Source organism: Neofelis nebulosa, chromosome 2, assembly GCF_028018385.1.
Source record: "Neofelis nebulosa isolate mNeoNeb1 chromosome 2, mNeoNeb1.pri, whole genome shotgun sequence".
Lineage (NCBI taxonomy): Eukaryota > Metazoa > Chordata > Mammalia > Carnivora > Felidae > Neofelis > Neofelis nebulosa.
In genome coordinates, this window is record NC_080783.1 from 58,555,716 (window position 1) to 58,570,080 (window position 14,365).

Genomic DNA, 14,365 nt, shown 5'->3' on the forward strand with positions numbered 1-14,365 from the left:
AGAGAAATAATTAAACTCTACTTTATGTGAAAACATTCATCAATTCTACATTTCCTTAATAATCCTTCACGTGACATACAGGCGTAGCTAATCAGTATAGTGGGCAGTAATGACCCATGGTTACTTATATATTATAAATAAATTTTAATGAGTGTTGAGGTGTGACTGTTCATATTTTTACCAAATACATATTAGGTTTTAAAGAACATGTTAATTATTCAATCTTCTTGCCCCACTCACTGAATTTAATATTTTAGCCTTCTAAAATTGCTGCTAAAAGGCAATATCATGAAGTTGAATTGGAGACATGGTAATCTAGACCAAAACTTGGATACTGTTGGTTATAAATTATTATATTTTTAAAGGTAATATGTGATTTTTGTGGTCTTTTACTTGAAAGAGTTTCTACCTCTTCATGACTTTGCTTTTCAGTTATACTCACATTTTGAAATTTTGTTGTCAGTTTACAATTTCACCCTGTTTCCTTTGTGGACAAAGACAGATTCTTTACTCACCGTAGCTCCTTAACAGTTATTCTGATATAAAACTTGGGAGTTTTTGTCGTGGATTTTGCTTTTGAAACTTAAGTGTTGCAAAATGTGTGTGGAGTAGAAGCTTAGTAAGTTTTTTTAAAAATGGAAGCATTGTTTCATAGCTGGGTACTTGGAAGACTTCACTCATAAGTTAATGATGACACGGAAAAGGTTTTGTTATTGCTTTGTTGACTTAAAAGGGAATAGAATCAAACCTTTTATTTCTGACACCTAAACAATATTTTATTTCAGTATTTATCCCTTGAAATAGGAAGGAATAGTGACAGTTGGAAAATACTATACCTGTTTGTTTTAATACCAAGGTGGGGGTGTGGCGGGGAAGTATTGTGTGCTATCACCGCCTTCCTTCTTTTCCCCTGAGTGTTAAATTCCGCTGTAGAGGGGGAAAGGGTGATAGTGATACCACCTCTACTTCATGCATTTTACTATGAGCCTGAGACCTGGTTCTTCGTTTTAGTAGGCCTTGCTAAAAATCTTTGAGCCTTTACTTCCCCATCTGTCATACTCCTAGAATAAGTACTATTATGAAGATCAAATGAGAGAGAGAGTACAGAGAAGTCTATTATAACGACACTATGCAAATGCTAGTTATTTATTATTCATTCTGTCGTTAAGCATCTATTGTGTGCAGAGCATGTTATTAGACACAGGAGATACAACAGTGAAAAAGACATTGTCCTTGCACTTACAGAATTTGTGGTCTATCAGAGGAGACTGACATGAAATAAAGTATGAGACTAAGGAGAATGAGAAAAGGGTCATTCCCATTCATTTCACAAAGTATTTCCAAAATACTTTTTTTTCTTCTTCTATCGTCATAGACATAAGTTAAATATTTCATTCTCAAGTGTAAGCTTTTGCATCCATGACAGTCCTTGGAACTGTGTGAGGGGAATCTTGATACTTAATCATTGATTTTTGTGAAGACTAAACATGAGGAAAATCGTACCTTTAGCAATGAGAAACTCCCTTATTTAATTTGGAGGGGTAGTGTCTAAACTGAAAAGCCAAAGATCATAAATTTATGGAATACTTGGTCCTCAATCTATAGCCAGTGATCAATGAAAACCTTTAATAGATTACTCATATAAACTAAAAAAGAATTGTTCATTAGTATGTAATTAACCTTTGAGTAGCTACAGATGGAATGAAGCAATGGTACAGACAATGCCAAAGTAATTTACTTTTAGACCAGAATAACAGTTTTTTTTCAGCATCTGTCTTACCAAAAATGTTTTACTTTGCCTAAAAAAAAAAAAAAAAATCATAACATGGTTTATGATGAATGTCTATATAGAATATTTAGGAGAGAGGGCATTTGTGATTTTTTAAATTCTGTGAGATGATACTGTAAAATATGCCAATTTTCATTTTATGTCTGAGAAGAATTAACAGTGTAGCTGTGTTGGTGAGGTTGTGGGCATAAATAAGGAAATCGGGACCTCTGACCAACTTTATATTATTTAAGCAATTTCATTTCACCTTCTTTGGTATTTTTTAACCCTCCCCTGGACATAGAATTACCGTGGTTCTCTCTAGAATAGTACTAAATAGTACTCCATACTAGGCTGTGTGCTGTACTCTGGGGATACAGAGAGCCAGATAATCCCAATCTGGCAGAGGTGATGAACAAGTAAACCAAAAATTAACAATCCTGGTGTGGTGGATACTACGTAAATGCGCACACGTATGTATGTATGGCTCTGGGAACACAGAAATGGACTCCTAACTTATTTTCCTATCCAAATTTATACTGAGTGGACTCTTAAAGATGAGTGAAAAAATTAGCAAGATGAGAAAAAGGAGAGGAAAGCTTTTCTAGGTAGAGAAAATAGTGTGTATTCACAAGAACTTCCGTTTGTGTAGTTCAGAACAATTAAGTATTTTTTTTCATAGGTTCAAACTAATGTGAAAGGGTGGTCACAGGTACCTGATTATAAGAGATTATTATAAGATTATACTATATATTCTGGGCTAAAAATACATATCCAACCCTATTTCATATTACAGAAATTAATGAGAGAAACTTATTAGACATGGATCTCAAAATCAAGCTGATGCAGCAGGGAGGGAGGAATTTTGGAAAATATATATTAGGTTCTTCATAACGTGGTTTCTCATGCTTGGTGTCATTAATAAAGAGCTATAATTTATAGTATTGACGCTGATGACTGCAGTATTACAGAGAAATGAGTTTTCTAATAAGCAGCTTATTTTTTTTAAGTGAAACTAAAAATTTCCCTCTTATATTTTCATCACCATACACCCATTCTTGTCTCAAATACAATATTTTAAACACAATTTAGCCTTTTAATGTTCCGAGTTATTGTGAGCATCAATTTTTGTTCTGTGCTTTAATGCATTGTTGCAATTTGTTGTTGTGGGGGTGCGAGAAACTATTTGGCCCAAGAGACTTGCTTAAGTTTCATTCTTTGGATTTTTCTATTTCTGTCATTGATCAGTTAATAGGATCTAATGAGTCTAATCTTCTAAATAATTCTACATTCAGCTTCCTGGTTAAGAGACCAAGGGGTGGAAAACAAGGTTCCTGAGCTTTTACGTACACATGCTTGTTATATTTCTTTATTTAATTTCGGGTTACTTAAGGGTAATGTGAGTCCAAATAAGTAGATGTGTTTGTAAATTAAGTTTTCCTACCATTTTATTAAATTCATATTATGACTCACTCTGGAGTATTGGTAATTATCACTAACTTCTGCATCTTTAATATTTGGGGGTGACCCAAGGGAATTAAATGGACTCCCTTAATTTGGAACTTTTTAATATAGAATCTACCAGATTAACGCCTCCAAAACAAAGGCTGTGAAGTGCTCATTTTTAAATAAGGACTAGGACAAATCACCATTAATTTATCAGATTTAAATTTAGATGTGTACAGATTACCTAGATCAAGGGCAACTAAGTCATCTAGATATTATATCTACTATCATTGGTTCCGTGTCCAACACAGTACTTTGTTGCATTTTAGGTATCCATGATTCTTTGATTATTGTGGTTTCTTCTGTGGAGGCTTTCATAGTTTCCAGAAAACCAGAAACTTGCTTAATTGAGTTTCCAGGATAAATTTTTCACTTTCAAGTGAACAGAGACAGTGAACATTCATTCTGACTCCCTTGATGTTTCTAATTTTTCAGATAATCAAAAGAGCATGCAACATAACTAAAAAATACCTTCTGCAGGTAACCTGTAATATATAAGCAGTCCCAAGGCAAATGGTAACATAAAAACTTTGAAATATGTTATCCAGTCATGTTGTTACCTCATTTAAATTTTTATAGAAGTTGCAGTCTTTGTACAAATGCTAAAATACAAAAACTGATGTGTACTGATTAAGCCTGCTCGAGCAGTGTATTTTGTTTATTCCTTGATATTCTGTTAGAGATACCCGATATCCTTAATTTTCACTTGTTATCAGCAGTAAGAAACGTTTAGTCTGATGCTGTTAAGGTACATAAGTTGTTTCTTCTCTAGAGTGAAGTCACCCTGCTGAGAAATGAAGTGGCACAGCTGAAACAGCTTCTTCTGGCTCATAAAGATTGCCCTGTAACCGCCATGCAGAAGAAATCTGGCTATCATAGTGAGTAATGTGCCATCACCTATAGCCTTAGGCTGCGTCGGTGAAATACTGCCAGAGTGAACCACGCTACAGTTACAAAGACAGAGGCTGCAGTTCTAATACTTAATATTAAATATCAGAACTTCTGCAAGGTTATTATGGAACGGGGAATATACTTTGTAGAATCTAGAGTTTTTGAATTTTCCTGTTCCTAGCCTTTTTTCGAGGGATTACTATACATCAACAAAACGGGTTAATAATTCAAAATATACTTAAGTACTGATGGTATTTCATCTTCCCAGGGTAACGGTTGGTCTTAGAACGACAGAGTGAAACACTGCTTCTTTTCCAGCCTCCATTGAGTAATTTTTTTTAATTAACTATCTTCGTTTAACAATACATAGTGCCCATTTACAGTATCGGATCCTATTGTTCTTTCTTAAATACCAGCATTGTGCAGTTTTTTTTTATTGTTGTGAATCTTTATGTTGAGTCTTTTGGTCATAAAAATGCTACAGTAGAACACTTCTTAACATTATCTGCTTCTAAGTTTCCTCTTACATGTTTTCCCCAAAATGAGATTCTTCTGTTTTTCAGCATTTTAGAGGTTAATTGTGCTTTTTCTTTCTTGTAATGTCCTTCTTTTTTGATAAGATGCATAATATTGGAGCCAGCTGTTACTCTTGAATAAATGGCCAATTTTGTCCATCGTACACAAATTTGTAACAAGTAACAGAGCTGGGAAGGCATTAGGCAACATTCATAATATATAACCCACAGCTTTTGTTTTTATGATTTAGTGATATTTCAGGATATTTGTAAATGTGAAGATTGTTTCAACCATATGTATCCACTTCATTTTAATTTGCCAGTGTCAGTAATTCAAAAGAAAGAAACATTTTGTATTGGATGCAAACAGTTCCTCAGGTGCTCACGATAAAACTTAATGGCCACCATCTTTACTTGTAGTCATTGTAAGCAGTTTCATCAGAATGGGCAATATTTTTTAATTTAAAAGATTCAGTAGATTTAGCAACTCTCTATTGCCATATATATTTAGAACATTGATTTTTGTCAGTTTTGAGCAAATAAATCTCAGTCCTTTGATATCTAGTCATTTTCACAGGATGGTGAAACACATTGTGGAGTAAATTGGAACCATATAGAAATATGTTTGGGGTTTGTATTAACAATGATTGCTGCAGGGATGAGGCCATTATGGCTCCCATCTGACTTAACAACATAATTTCTGATAGAAGCTACTGAGTTCAGCATTATGCATCTATGATTTTCTTAACAAGAGAGCGCTCTTGCATTTTGATAGTTCAAAAAGAATATACAAATGAGTCTATAAAATTAGAAGGAAAATGAATTCTTCAGTTGCATCCAACTAAAAATTTATCTCATCTGCAATTTTTTAATCCCATCAGTTTTATCTCTTATCAAGGTAGCATGTGCACAGCAAAGGCAAGCCGATTTTTCATTTTAAGCAACAATTTATAAAGATATTTTTAAGGTATAAATGTGTGGGTTTATGTGCCATACCCTTAAATAAACTGAAAGTCTAGATTAATAAATTTTTAGGAAATACATATTATGCTAGGTTGTATAGACTGCAGGAAATGAATAACACATTTTTGACGTTTGGAACTATTCCTGCCTTTTTCCTACCTAGTCCTCTAGATAATCAAATGGAAGTAAAATACGGTTTTAGTATAAAATTAGTTCTCTTTAGCTCTTGGGAGATAATTGGATTTTGTAGAAATTGTAAAGTAATTTCTGTTTTCAAGTTTGAAGGAGAAAATCTGACTTTTGTTTAGCGTCAAGGCAGATGGATTGAATAAGTGAGTACTTATATCTTGGAGAAAATGTGGGGAAGTTCACAAATACTGAACACTATGCATGTCTTAGCACACGGCTATTGCTGATGGTGAACTGTAATAGTAGTTAAGACTTTCAAAACATTTGTGAAGTCAAGGTTTAATAGAAACTAATGAATATTACAAAAATCTTTCAGATAAAGGTGACAGTATAAAAGCACACCACCCTACGGTCTCACTTCTAATTATCAAAGTCCGTGCATCCTAGGATGAAACCCCTCAGGCATGGGAAAACCATGACAGTTGGTCACCTTAAACAGTATAAAACATGAATGAAAATAGGAATATATTTTTGATGTTTGGATTCTATGAAAAATAAAGCACAAGAGTGATCTTATTACCATTAATTCCTATTTTCTAAATCTTGGAGCATAATTAAAATTGTATTATACTTGCTTCTGTAATCTTAAGCGCGAAGGAAACCTTTGGGCCCTAAATGTAATTGAGAGCTTATATTTTCATTAATGAAAATATGTATGAACATAGGTGGAAAACTTCAGAGCGTGAATTGTCAAACACTTGGGGGTTTTTTAGCTTTAAGTAGGGCCGAAAAGGGCTCTGTGAGTGCAGTAAGAACTCTTCTCTTTCGAGTGCTTATGGTTATGTTGGTGATTTTTCTCTCCTCACCTTCCAGAAGTGGACATAGGTGCAGGTATATCCCTGTATAAAGGTATTTTACATATGGAATGTATAATTACGCCATTTATAAATCGGTACCTGGTACTTTGTATAGCCTAAAGATTTGCTTTGCCTAATTCTGAAAGTCTGGAGATCAGCACTTGTCTTTAAAATTTACTGTTTTATGTTGTCATTGCCTGCACTCTGTATTTACATTTCCTTAGACCTCTCATCATAGATCAGCCTCTTTATTTTTAAATTTGTTATTTTGAGAGAGAGAGAGTGTGTATGGAGGGGCAGGGAGAGAGAGTCTTAAGCAGGTTCCACGCTCAGCTCAACTGTGAGATCGTGACCTGAGCAGAAATCAAGAGCTGGACACTACTGACTGAGCCACCCAGGCACCTTCGCCTCTTGATTTTTGAAAGCTGGTGTATCCCTAGAACTTAACATTGAGAGGAAGGTCCGTTTGTTTTCATATTGAAGAAGAGACGTAAAGGGGACTGTACTCTTGTCAGTTTGAGTGCCATTGCCAGGGTTTGGGTTTCTTGAACACGTAACTGTTCTGTTGGCTATGTAACTGAATTAGAAATATTTTATAACATTTGTTATTGCTTCATCAGAAAAGGATCCTTTCTACTTTATATAATTTTAAAAGGTTTATTGTGATTTTTTTATTATATCTTGAGGGGTGATTTTGCATTGATAGGAGATTTATAGAGAAGAGGGGATTCTAATTAATATATTTTTAAAAACTGCTTTCCAAAAAATGCATGGATTTGAGGCAAACTTGTCAAAATTCTTTAAGTCCTGTATTTCAGAAAACTCTCAAAATGAGTTTCATGTGAACTAAAATCAAGCTGGCCAGGTTTCTCCTCCTCCATCTCCTGCATCACAAATCATGGAATAAGTCCTGCTTCATAGCGTCCACAGTCTTTTAATAATGGACTTTCAGAATAGGCACCTGGCCACCAGTAAGCAGGCCAGTCTGCATTGTCAGATTTGACAGCCCGCTTGTTACCTTTAAGCGCTAAATAAAAATTATTTTAAAGCCAAGTGAAAAGAAAACGAGGGGTTTCTGGGTGGCTCAGTTGGTTAGGCGTCTGACTCTTGGTTTTGGCTCAGGTCATGATCTCACAGTTTGTGAGATCGAGCCCCACATTGGGCTGTTCACTGACAATGCAGAGCCTGCGTGAGATTCTCTCTCTCCCTCTCTCTGCTCCACCTCAGCTCTGTGTCTCTCAAAATAAATAAACTCTATAAAAAAAAAGTACAAAAGAATACATCCAGTATGATACAATGTTCAGAATGTTCAAAAGTTAAATGCTACTTTCTAGGGATGCACACCTATTTGGTAAAACTTCGAACAAAAAACAAGGTAATGGCTAAAGAGCTATCAGAACAGTGATTACCTTTGATGAGGAGAAGAGCCTCCAGGAAGCATCATTTTTTTTTTTTTTTTAATTTTTTTTTTTAACGTTTATTTATTTTTGAGACAGAGAGAGACAGAGCATGAACAGGAGAGGAGCAGAGAGAGAGGGAGACACAGAATCTGAAACAGGCTCCAGGCTCTGAGCTGTCAGCACAGAGCCTGATGCGGGGCTCGAACTCACGGACCGTGAGATCATGACCTGAGCCGAAGTCGGACGCTTAACCGACGAGCCACCCAGGTGCCCCGAAGCATCATTGTTATTGGCGGTGTTCTCTTAAGCTGGGGGCTAGGTTCACAGTTATCATTGGTCCGTGTTATCATTCTGTAAGTTACGTACACCGTAACTACCGGTGTGGTGTGCGTATCAGATTTTTCACTAAATGAAATTATTGGATTTGATCCTGTTAAAATGAGAAAGATGTAGGAGATGCATCGTTCAGTCCTAAAAGTTGGTAGATTTTCACAAGTACACAGAATGCCTCTTTCTGAATATCTTCCATTGTAGTTTCTAGAGTTTTATATAATTTTTTATTTGAATCCCAATTAATTCGTGCAGCTCTAACAGCTGGTGGCATTTAGATTCTAAATATTGCTCATTCTCATGTGTATGCATCATTAGAGTCAGGTGTTGTAATCACCCATTGCTGCCATCGATGGAAAGTCAGCCAGAATAAATATAGTTCTAGAGAATGCAGAGGGAGTAATTTGAAAGTGCAATTTGTATGGAAGAATTCATTTTGTTTATGCGTGTGGGTATAAATTTTCTTATCTTTTAATAAGAATGGCATGTAGGCAAACAGACCGGTTGTGTTAAATTGTCGTTACTTGGTAAGGGTCTGATTATATCTGTAAGAGGCTGTCTCCCAAATTCCTACCTGACTTTTCTTAACACTGTTGAGCAAACACGTCCTCGGCTCAGTTCTGTGAGCTGGGCACGCAGATGCTTCCGTGTGCATGGCGAGGCCTTCATTTGAGCTGCTGCAGGTATAATCGGAAAGCCACCTTTTGGTTTGCTCAGTTCCAGTCATACCATCGTATCTAAATAACCGCTTTTGTCAAACCCTGACTTTTTACTCTTGTGTGTTGACAACCTGCTGATACATTCTTACAGCTGTTTTTAAGAAACCGTGATTCTTCTTTTTTCCGCTCAGCTGCTGATAAAGACGATAGTTCAGAAGACCTGTCAGTGCCGAGCAGCCCGCACCCTGAAGCTATTCAGCATAGTTCTGTCAGCACATCCAATGGAGTCAGTTCAACCTCCAAGGCCGAAGCTGTGGCCACCTCAGTCCTCACACAGATGGCGGACCAGAGTACAGAGCCCGCGCTGTCGCAGATTGTTATGGCTCCTGCCTCCCAGTCACAGCCCTCAGGAAGTTGATTAAAAACCTGCGGTGCGGCAGTTTTAGATACTCATTAGTGACTTCAAAGGGAAATCAAGGAAAGACCGGTTTCCGTTGATGCGAAATCTGTGGTTGTAAATTTTTTTTTTTACTTGAAATTAAATTTGGCTCTAAAGTTGGTGTAGCGGCAGTTGATGATCAGCCTGAACAACGGTTTTTAGTCTCTGGAAAAAGACTGATTTTGCTTTTTTTATAAATATTGTTAGATTTATTAATTTTCTGTGCTCAATGTGTAAATTGTATTATAATTCATTGTGGTTTATTTCACTTTTAATTTGGTGGTGTTTTAATAAATGGGGGTGTTACTGAGTCTCTTCCCACTTCCATTTCTTTTGACCACCTCTTACCCTCAACTGTGATGGTAGTATTGTCATATCATTTATACCAAAGTTCTGCATCGTCCCTGTTGACTTTGTAATGTTAACAAGGTCATAAAGCACTAGCAAGAGAAAGATAGAAATTTGCTTTTAATCTTTTTGCCTTTTATTTTGCACATTATGCAAAAGGAAGAACATTAGAGAACACTTTTTAAGTGAGTGAAACGTGGTAAAAGACATACAGTGCTTTTATGCACCCTCAAACTAAATCAAGGTCATTCGTCGTGCGTTTTCTTTAAGATTTTAGGTAGACGGGAATTTTGGAATCCTCTAACATTTCAAAAGGACTATTTTTCAAGTCTTAAATTCAGTATTTTAAATCCTATGTTTTGAGGCTAATAAAACATGAAATTATATCATCTATGATACAGGGTTATCAGATAGCTAATAATTTTTTGAAATTAGGTTTTGGGTTTTTTTTGCAGATTTCAGGTTACAAACTGAGAAGTTTATGCATAATCAAGTATGGTGTGGTTGCCAGAAAAAGCCTAAAAATTACTTAGAAAATTTAAGGCTGTTTGCCCCCATTGTCTTGTACTTGCAAGCTAACTTGTACTTATTCTTGTGAAAGCACTGTCATCTTTTAGTAGCAAATTTTGATAACGTTTCTCGTGGGAAAAAAAAAATCAGTATCTATCTTTAGAACATTGTAATTATAATGTGGGAAGCAAGAGTGCGTGTGTGTGTGAGAGAGAGCGAGAGAGAGTGTGTGTGTGTGTGTATGTGTGTTATGTGTGTATGTTTCTTTCAATAGTTTATGCCAGCAGTCTTTGCTTGAATGTTTAACGATGCCTTCGGTGTGATGCTGGCCGATAGATGATTGCAATTTAAAATGTCATTACTGTGCAGGCTTGGATAACTAACATTCCATGATGTAGTTTGTTTCTGAGGAGATGATTGTAGGTACACTTTTCTCATTATCCAATCATCCGTGGGATACTGAGTTTTCTAATGTGCCATTATCTATTTTTATTCTCCAGTTATGTTCAAGATACAGTACAATATTTTAAAATAGACTCAATTGTGAAAAATAAAGTAGTAGACGTGTGTAAGAAAACTTTGTAAAATAGTTACGAGTCCTACCCAGTAGCAACTTCTGGCATTCGAGCAGGATTCCATTATGTAAATATCTGTAACGCATTTATAATAAGCTGTGTAGTCTGTTCTGCATCTATACTACACTATTTACGAATGTCTCGGTGCCATCTCCTAACGAGACTGACCTTTTAAAAACCTATATCGAATATCCTTGGTAATTCAAGGAACTATCCCACCTGCCTAAGTTCCAAACTGGGAAACATTCAAATTATACAAATGACATTTCAGGACTTTTAAGTATGAAGATAATAGGATTTTTATTGTTTGGCTTATCAAGAGTGAGCGTTTTTAGTTGATAATTCTACTTCTAAATTTTTTTTATTTTTAACTGATTTTGTAATTTAAAGCAATGAATTTCTGATCATGATTTTCTCGTAGTTATGCTAAGGAGTTGATCTCAAAGGCACAAAATATGAATTCTGCAAGAAGGCAATTTTCTATTGTAAGTTTGGATGGGTTAGGAAAAGCCTCAACTTTTCACTCTCCTAAGTCCTTCAGTACATTTTTCTTTCATTTTATTATTTATGCAAGTTAAAGTTTTTGGTAACAGGAATTCTTGCAACTGTAAAATAAAACTACATAGATGTAAGAAGTCATGTAAACGGTTAATGAACTTACCAAGGTTAGCAAAACTTTCATTGTAAATCAGTCTGTGCTCAGCAAATGAAAATCATTCTTAGTTGTATAAACACAAATTCCATTTTGACTTTCAGGATGTCGCACTACTTCTGTACCTAGCATTTTGAGTCCTTACATTTGCAATGTTACACAAACTGTACTACTTTCTTTTATGTGCAGTTTGCATGAGTAAACCATCAGAGAATAAATTCTATCTTTAAATTATGTTCATAATTTGCTTGTCCTTACCTCTCTTTCGTAAAGTAACAGCACTTGGTAATATGCTTTCCGCCCCCTTCAGGATGTTTGTTACCTGAGAAGAACCGGATAGTCTTTCTATTTCTGTGATAAAATTCAGTCCTCCTTAAAGACGTTTCAACTGCAGGGTGCTCAGACCTTGTCCTTCTCTGGATTCATTAAGCCCCAGCCAGATACACTGAACTTTTAACTTTTGTCCCCAGCCACGAACATTCTCTCAACGACACCCATACACCAGTCCACCCACCTCTGGCATCTCTTGGCAACTGCCTGACAAAACATCTTAAACGTAACACGTCCAACGTTATGTGCCAACCATTATAGTTCAGTTACAACAAGTGTAACACGTCCAGCACTGACTCCTTAGCACCCCCCCCCCCCACCACCTTCCCGTCAAGTGTGCTTCTCCAGCAGTCTTTCATAAGACACTTGATGACAGCTCCCTTCTTCCAGTTGCTTAAGCCAGGACAACGGTGGTGGTGTCTTTGATTTCTCTCTTCCCACCTCCGAACTATCGGGAAATGCTGTTGGATTTACCTTCAGAACAACAGAATTCAACCACTTCTGCCCCTGTACAGTGCTATTGCTCTGTACCCTTATTATCGTTCACCCAGTTTACTGTATCTGCCTAGAAACGGCCTCCTGGCTTCCACCCCTCCTCCTTCAGCCCATCCTCAGTACAACAGCTAGAATGGTACTTTTCAAATTAAATGAGCTTGTGGTGCTCCATCTACTCCAATCCTGGAGCAGCTCGCTGCACTCAGAGCTGAAGTCCATACAGCGGCCTGCAAGATGGTTTGTTCCCCACCCTGGTGCTGTGCTGGCTCTGAACCCCTCTACCTCGTTTTATTCAGTGAGTGAGAGCTACTCAGCGTGTCACTCGTTGTTCCGGGCACACGGAATGCACCAGGAGCCCAAACACAAAAATCCGTGCCTTTGTGGATGGAGCTCCATTCCAAAGAGGGTTGGGGGGGTAAGTGTTGGGAACCACAATTAACCTACTAATACAAATGCTAAAAGTGGTCAGTGCTAAGTGAAGAAATTAAAGATGGAGAGCATGTGAATTGATATTTTGGTCTTGTTCAGATTGAGCCAATCTGAAGAGATGCAAAAAAAATCACATGGCTATTTTGTAAGGTACGCGTTCTAATGAAGGTACTTAATCTGGATTACATGATATTAGATAAAAGATTTCATGAAGACAAGCTGCTGATACCTAACAAAATTTGACAAAAATATTAAAAGGTCAAACTCATTGTTTGCATTGATTTGTTTCAGAGGACAGGAAAGATGATCTTGTCTCTGGCATGTACTTACTGTTAAATGTAGTGTTATTACTTCTACATCTCAGACTGTAGCGTTTAACACTTGACATTAAGAATTCACTTGTGAGACTATAACTATAGGAGAAATCTGTTTACTTGTAGGCCTTCATTTGTATAAATATACACTTGCACAGACACAGGGAAAAAAATGCCTAGAGAACAGTTATCCAAAAATTTAGTTCTAAAAGACATTTAGAAGAAAACATTTTCTAGGGGCACCTGGGGCGCTCAGCCGATCAAGCATCCAACTTCGGCTCAGGTCATGATCTCACGGTTAATGAGTTCAAGTCCCACGTTGGCTCTGGGCCGACAGCTCAGAGCCTGGAGCCTACCTCAGATTCTGTGTCTTCCTCTCTCTGCCCCTCCCCCACTTATGTGCTCTCTCAAAAATAAACATTTAAAAAGTTAAAAAAAATTTTTAATCTGACATTTTCTAGATTATCTTGACCACAGGATAATGGTTACTTTTGAAGGCAGTTCATACCATTTTGTATCTCATGTAGTTATGAGAAATCGTTTTCTTTAAACTACTGATAAATACAAATTCTTTTTCTGTAATTCTCTCCCACAGTTAAAAAAAAATACAGGTCTTTCCAAGACTAACAACAGACTTCTACATGGGTGCTCATTGAAGCTAAGTATCATGATCCTAGAGAGCTAGCATCTTTCTGTGTAGAGAAAAACCCACACAAAATTTAGAATGACCTTTCTGGAAAAAGCAATCTACCATTTAAGTAAGTGGTGAGTTGCCAATTCCATGTATTGCCATAGGAAAAGCACAGTCAGTGAAAATGTTTCAAAATCAAAGGATTTATTCTGAAATAACAAAGGCCACGTGACATTGAAGCCTACAATAAAAAATATATGCATAGTTTTATTCTATTGTAGCAGTCTAAAGTACAAAATCAAATGTTAATAGTAAAATAAATTATCAAATGTGTCACAGCACTCTAGAAGGGTTTCGTTATTCAATAACAGGACAATGAGTTGCATCTTTTATCGAATGCACATGCAAATTTTTCCAGTGGCTTTCTGAGAAGAGGAAGTCATTAGTATATGGTCATGATCACAATGCCTTCCTTTGCCTCTTTATTTTGCATTAAATTTTAAATGTAAAGCAATTCCTTCAGCTAGAATGTGTTTAACAAAATGGTTGCCATGGTTTTATCATTACCTCAATTATTTGGGAAGCATTTTTAACTATGTCCATTATGTCGAATAAAGGTTGGTT

At 36.4% G+C, this 14,365-nt stretch overlaps 1 protein-coding gene across 8 annotated transcripts in view; it reads left to right on the forward strand.

Moving 5' to 3' along the window:
- ATF2 (activating transcription factor 2) overlaps positions 1–11,785 on the forward strand; it is an 83,380-nt gene extending 71,595 nt beyond the window's left edge. For 6 of the 8 annotated variants that reach the window (XM_058713432.1, XM_058713448.1, XM_058713409.1 and 3 more), the window contains 2 exons: positions 4,047–4,152; positions 9,210–11,785. In XM_058713432.1, the coding sequence (XP_058569415.1) occupies positions 4,047–4,152; positions 9,210–9,436 (333 nt within the window). In that variant the 3' untranslated portion in view covers positions 9,437–11,785. Of the gene's footprint in view, positions 1–4,046; positions 4,161–9,209 lie in introns of those variants that run through there. The other 2 variants (XM_058713454.1, XM_058713463.1) reach the window with 2 other exon arrangements.
- The last annotated feature ends 2,580 nt before the right edge of the window (positions 11,786–14,365 follow it).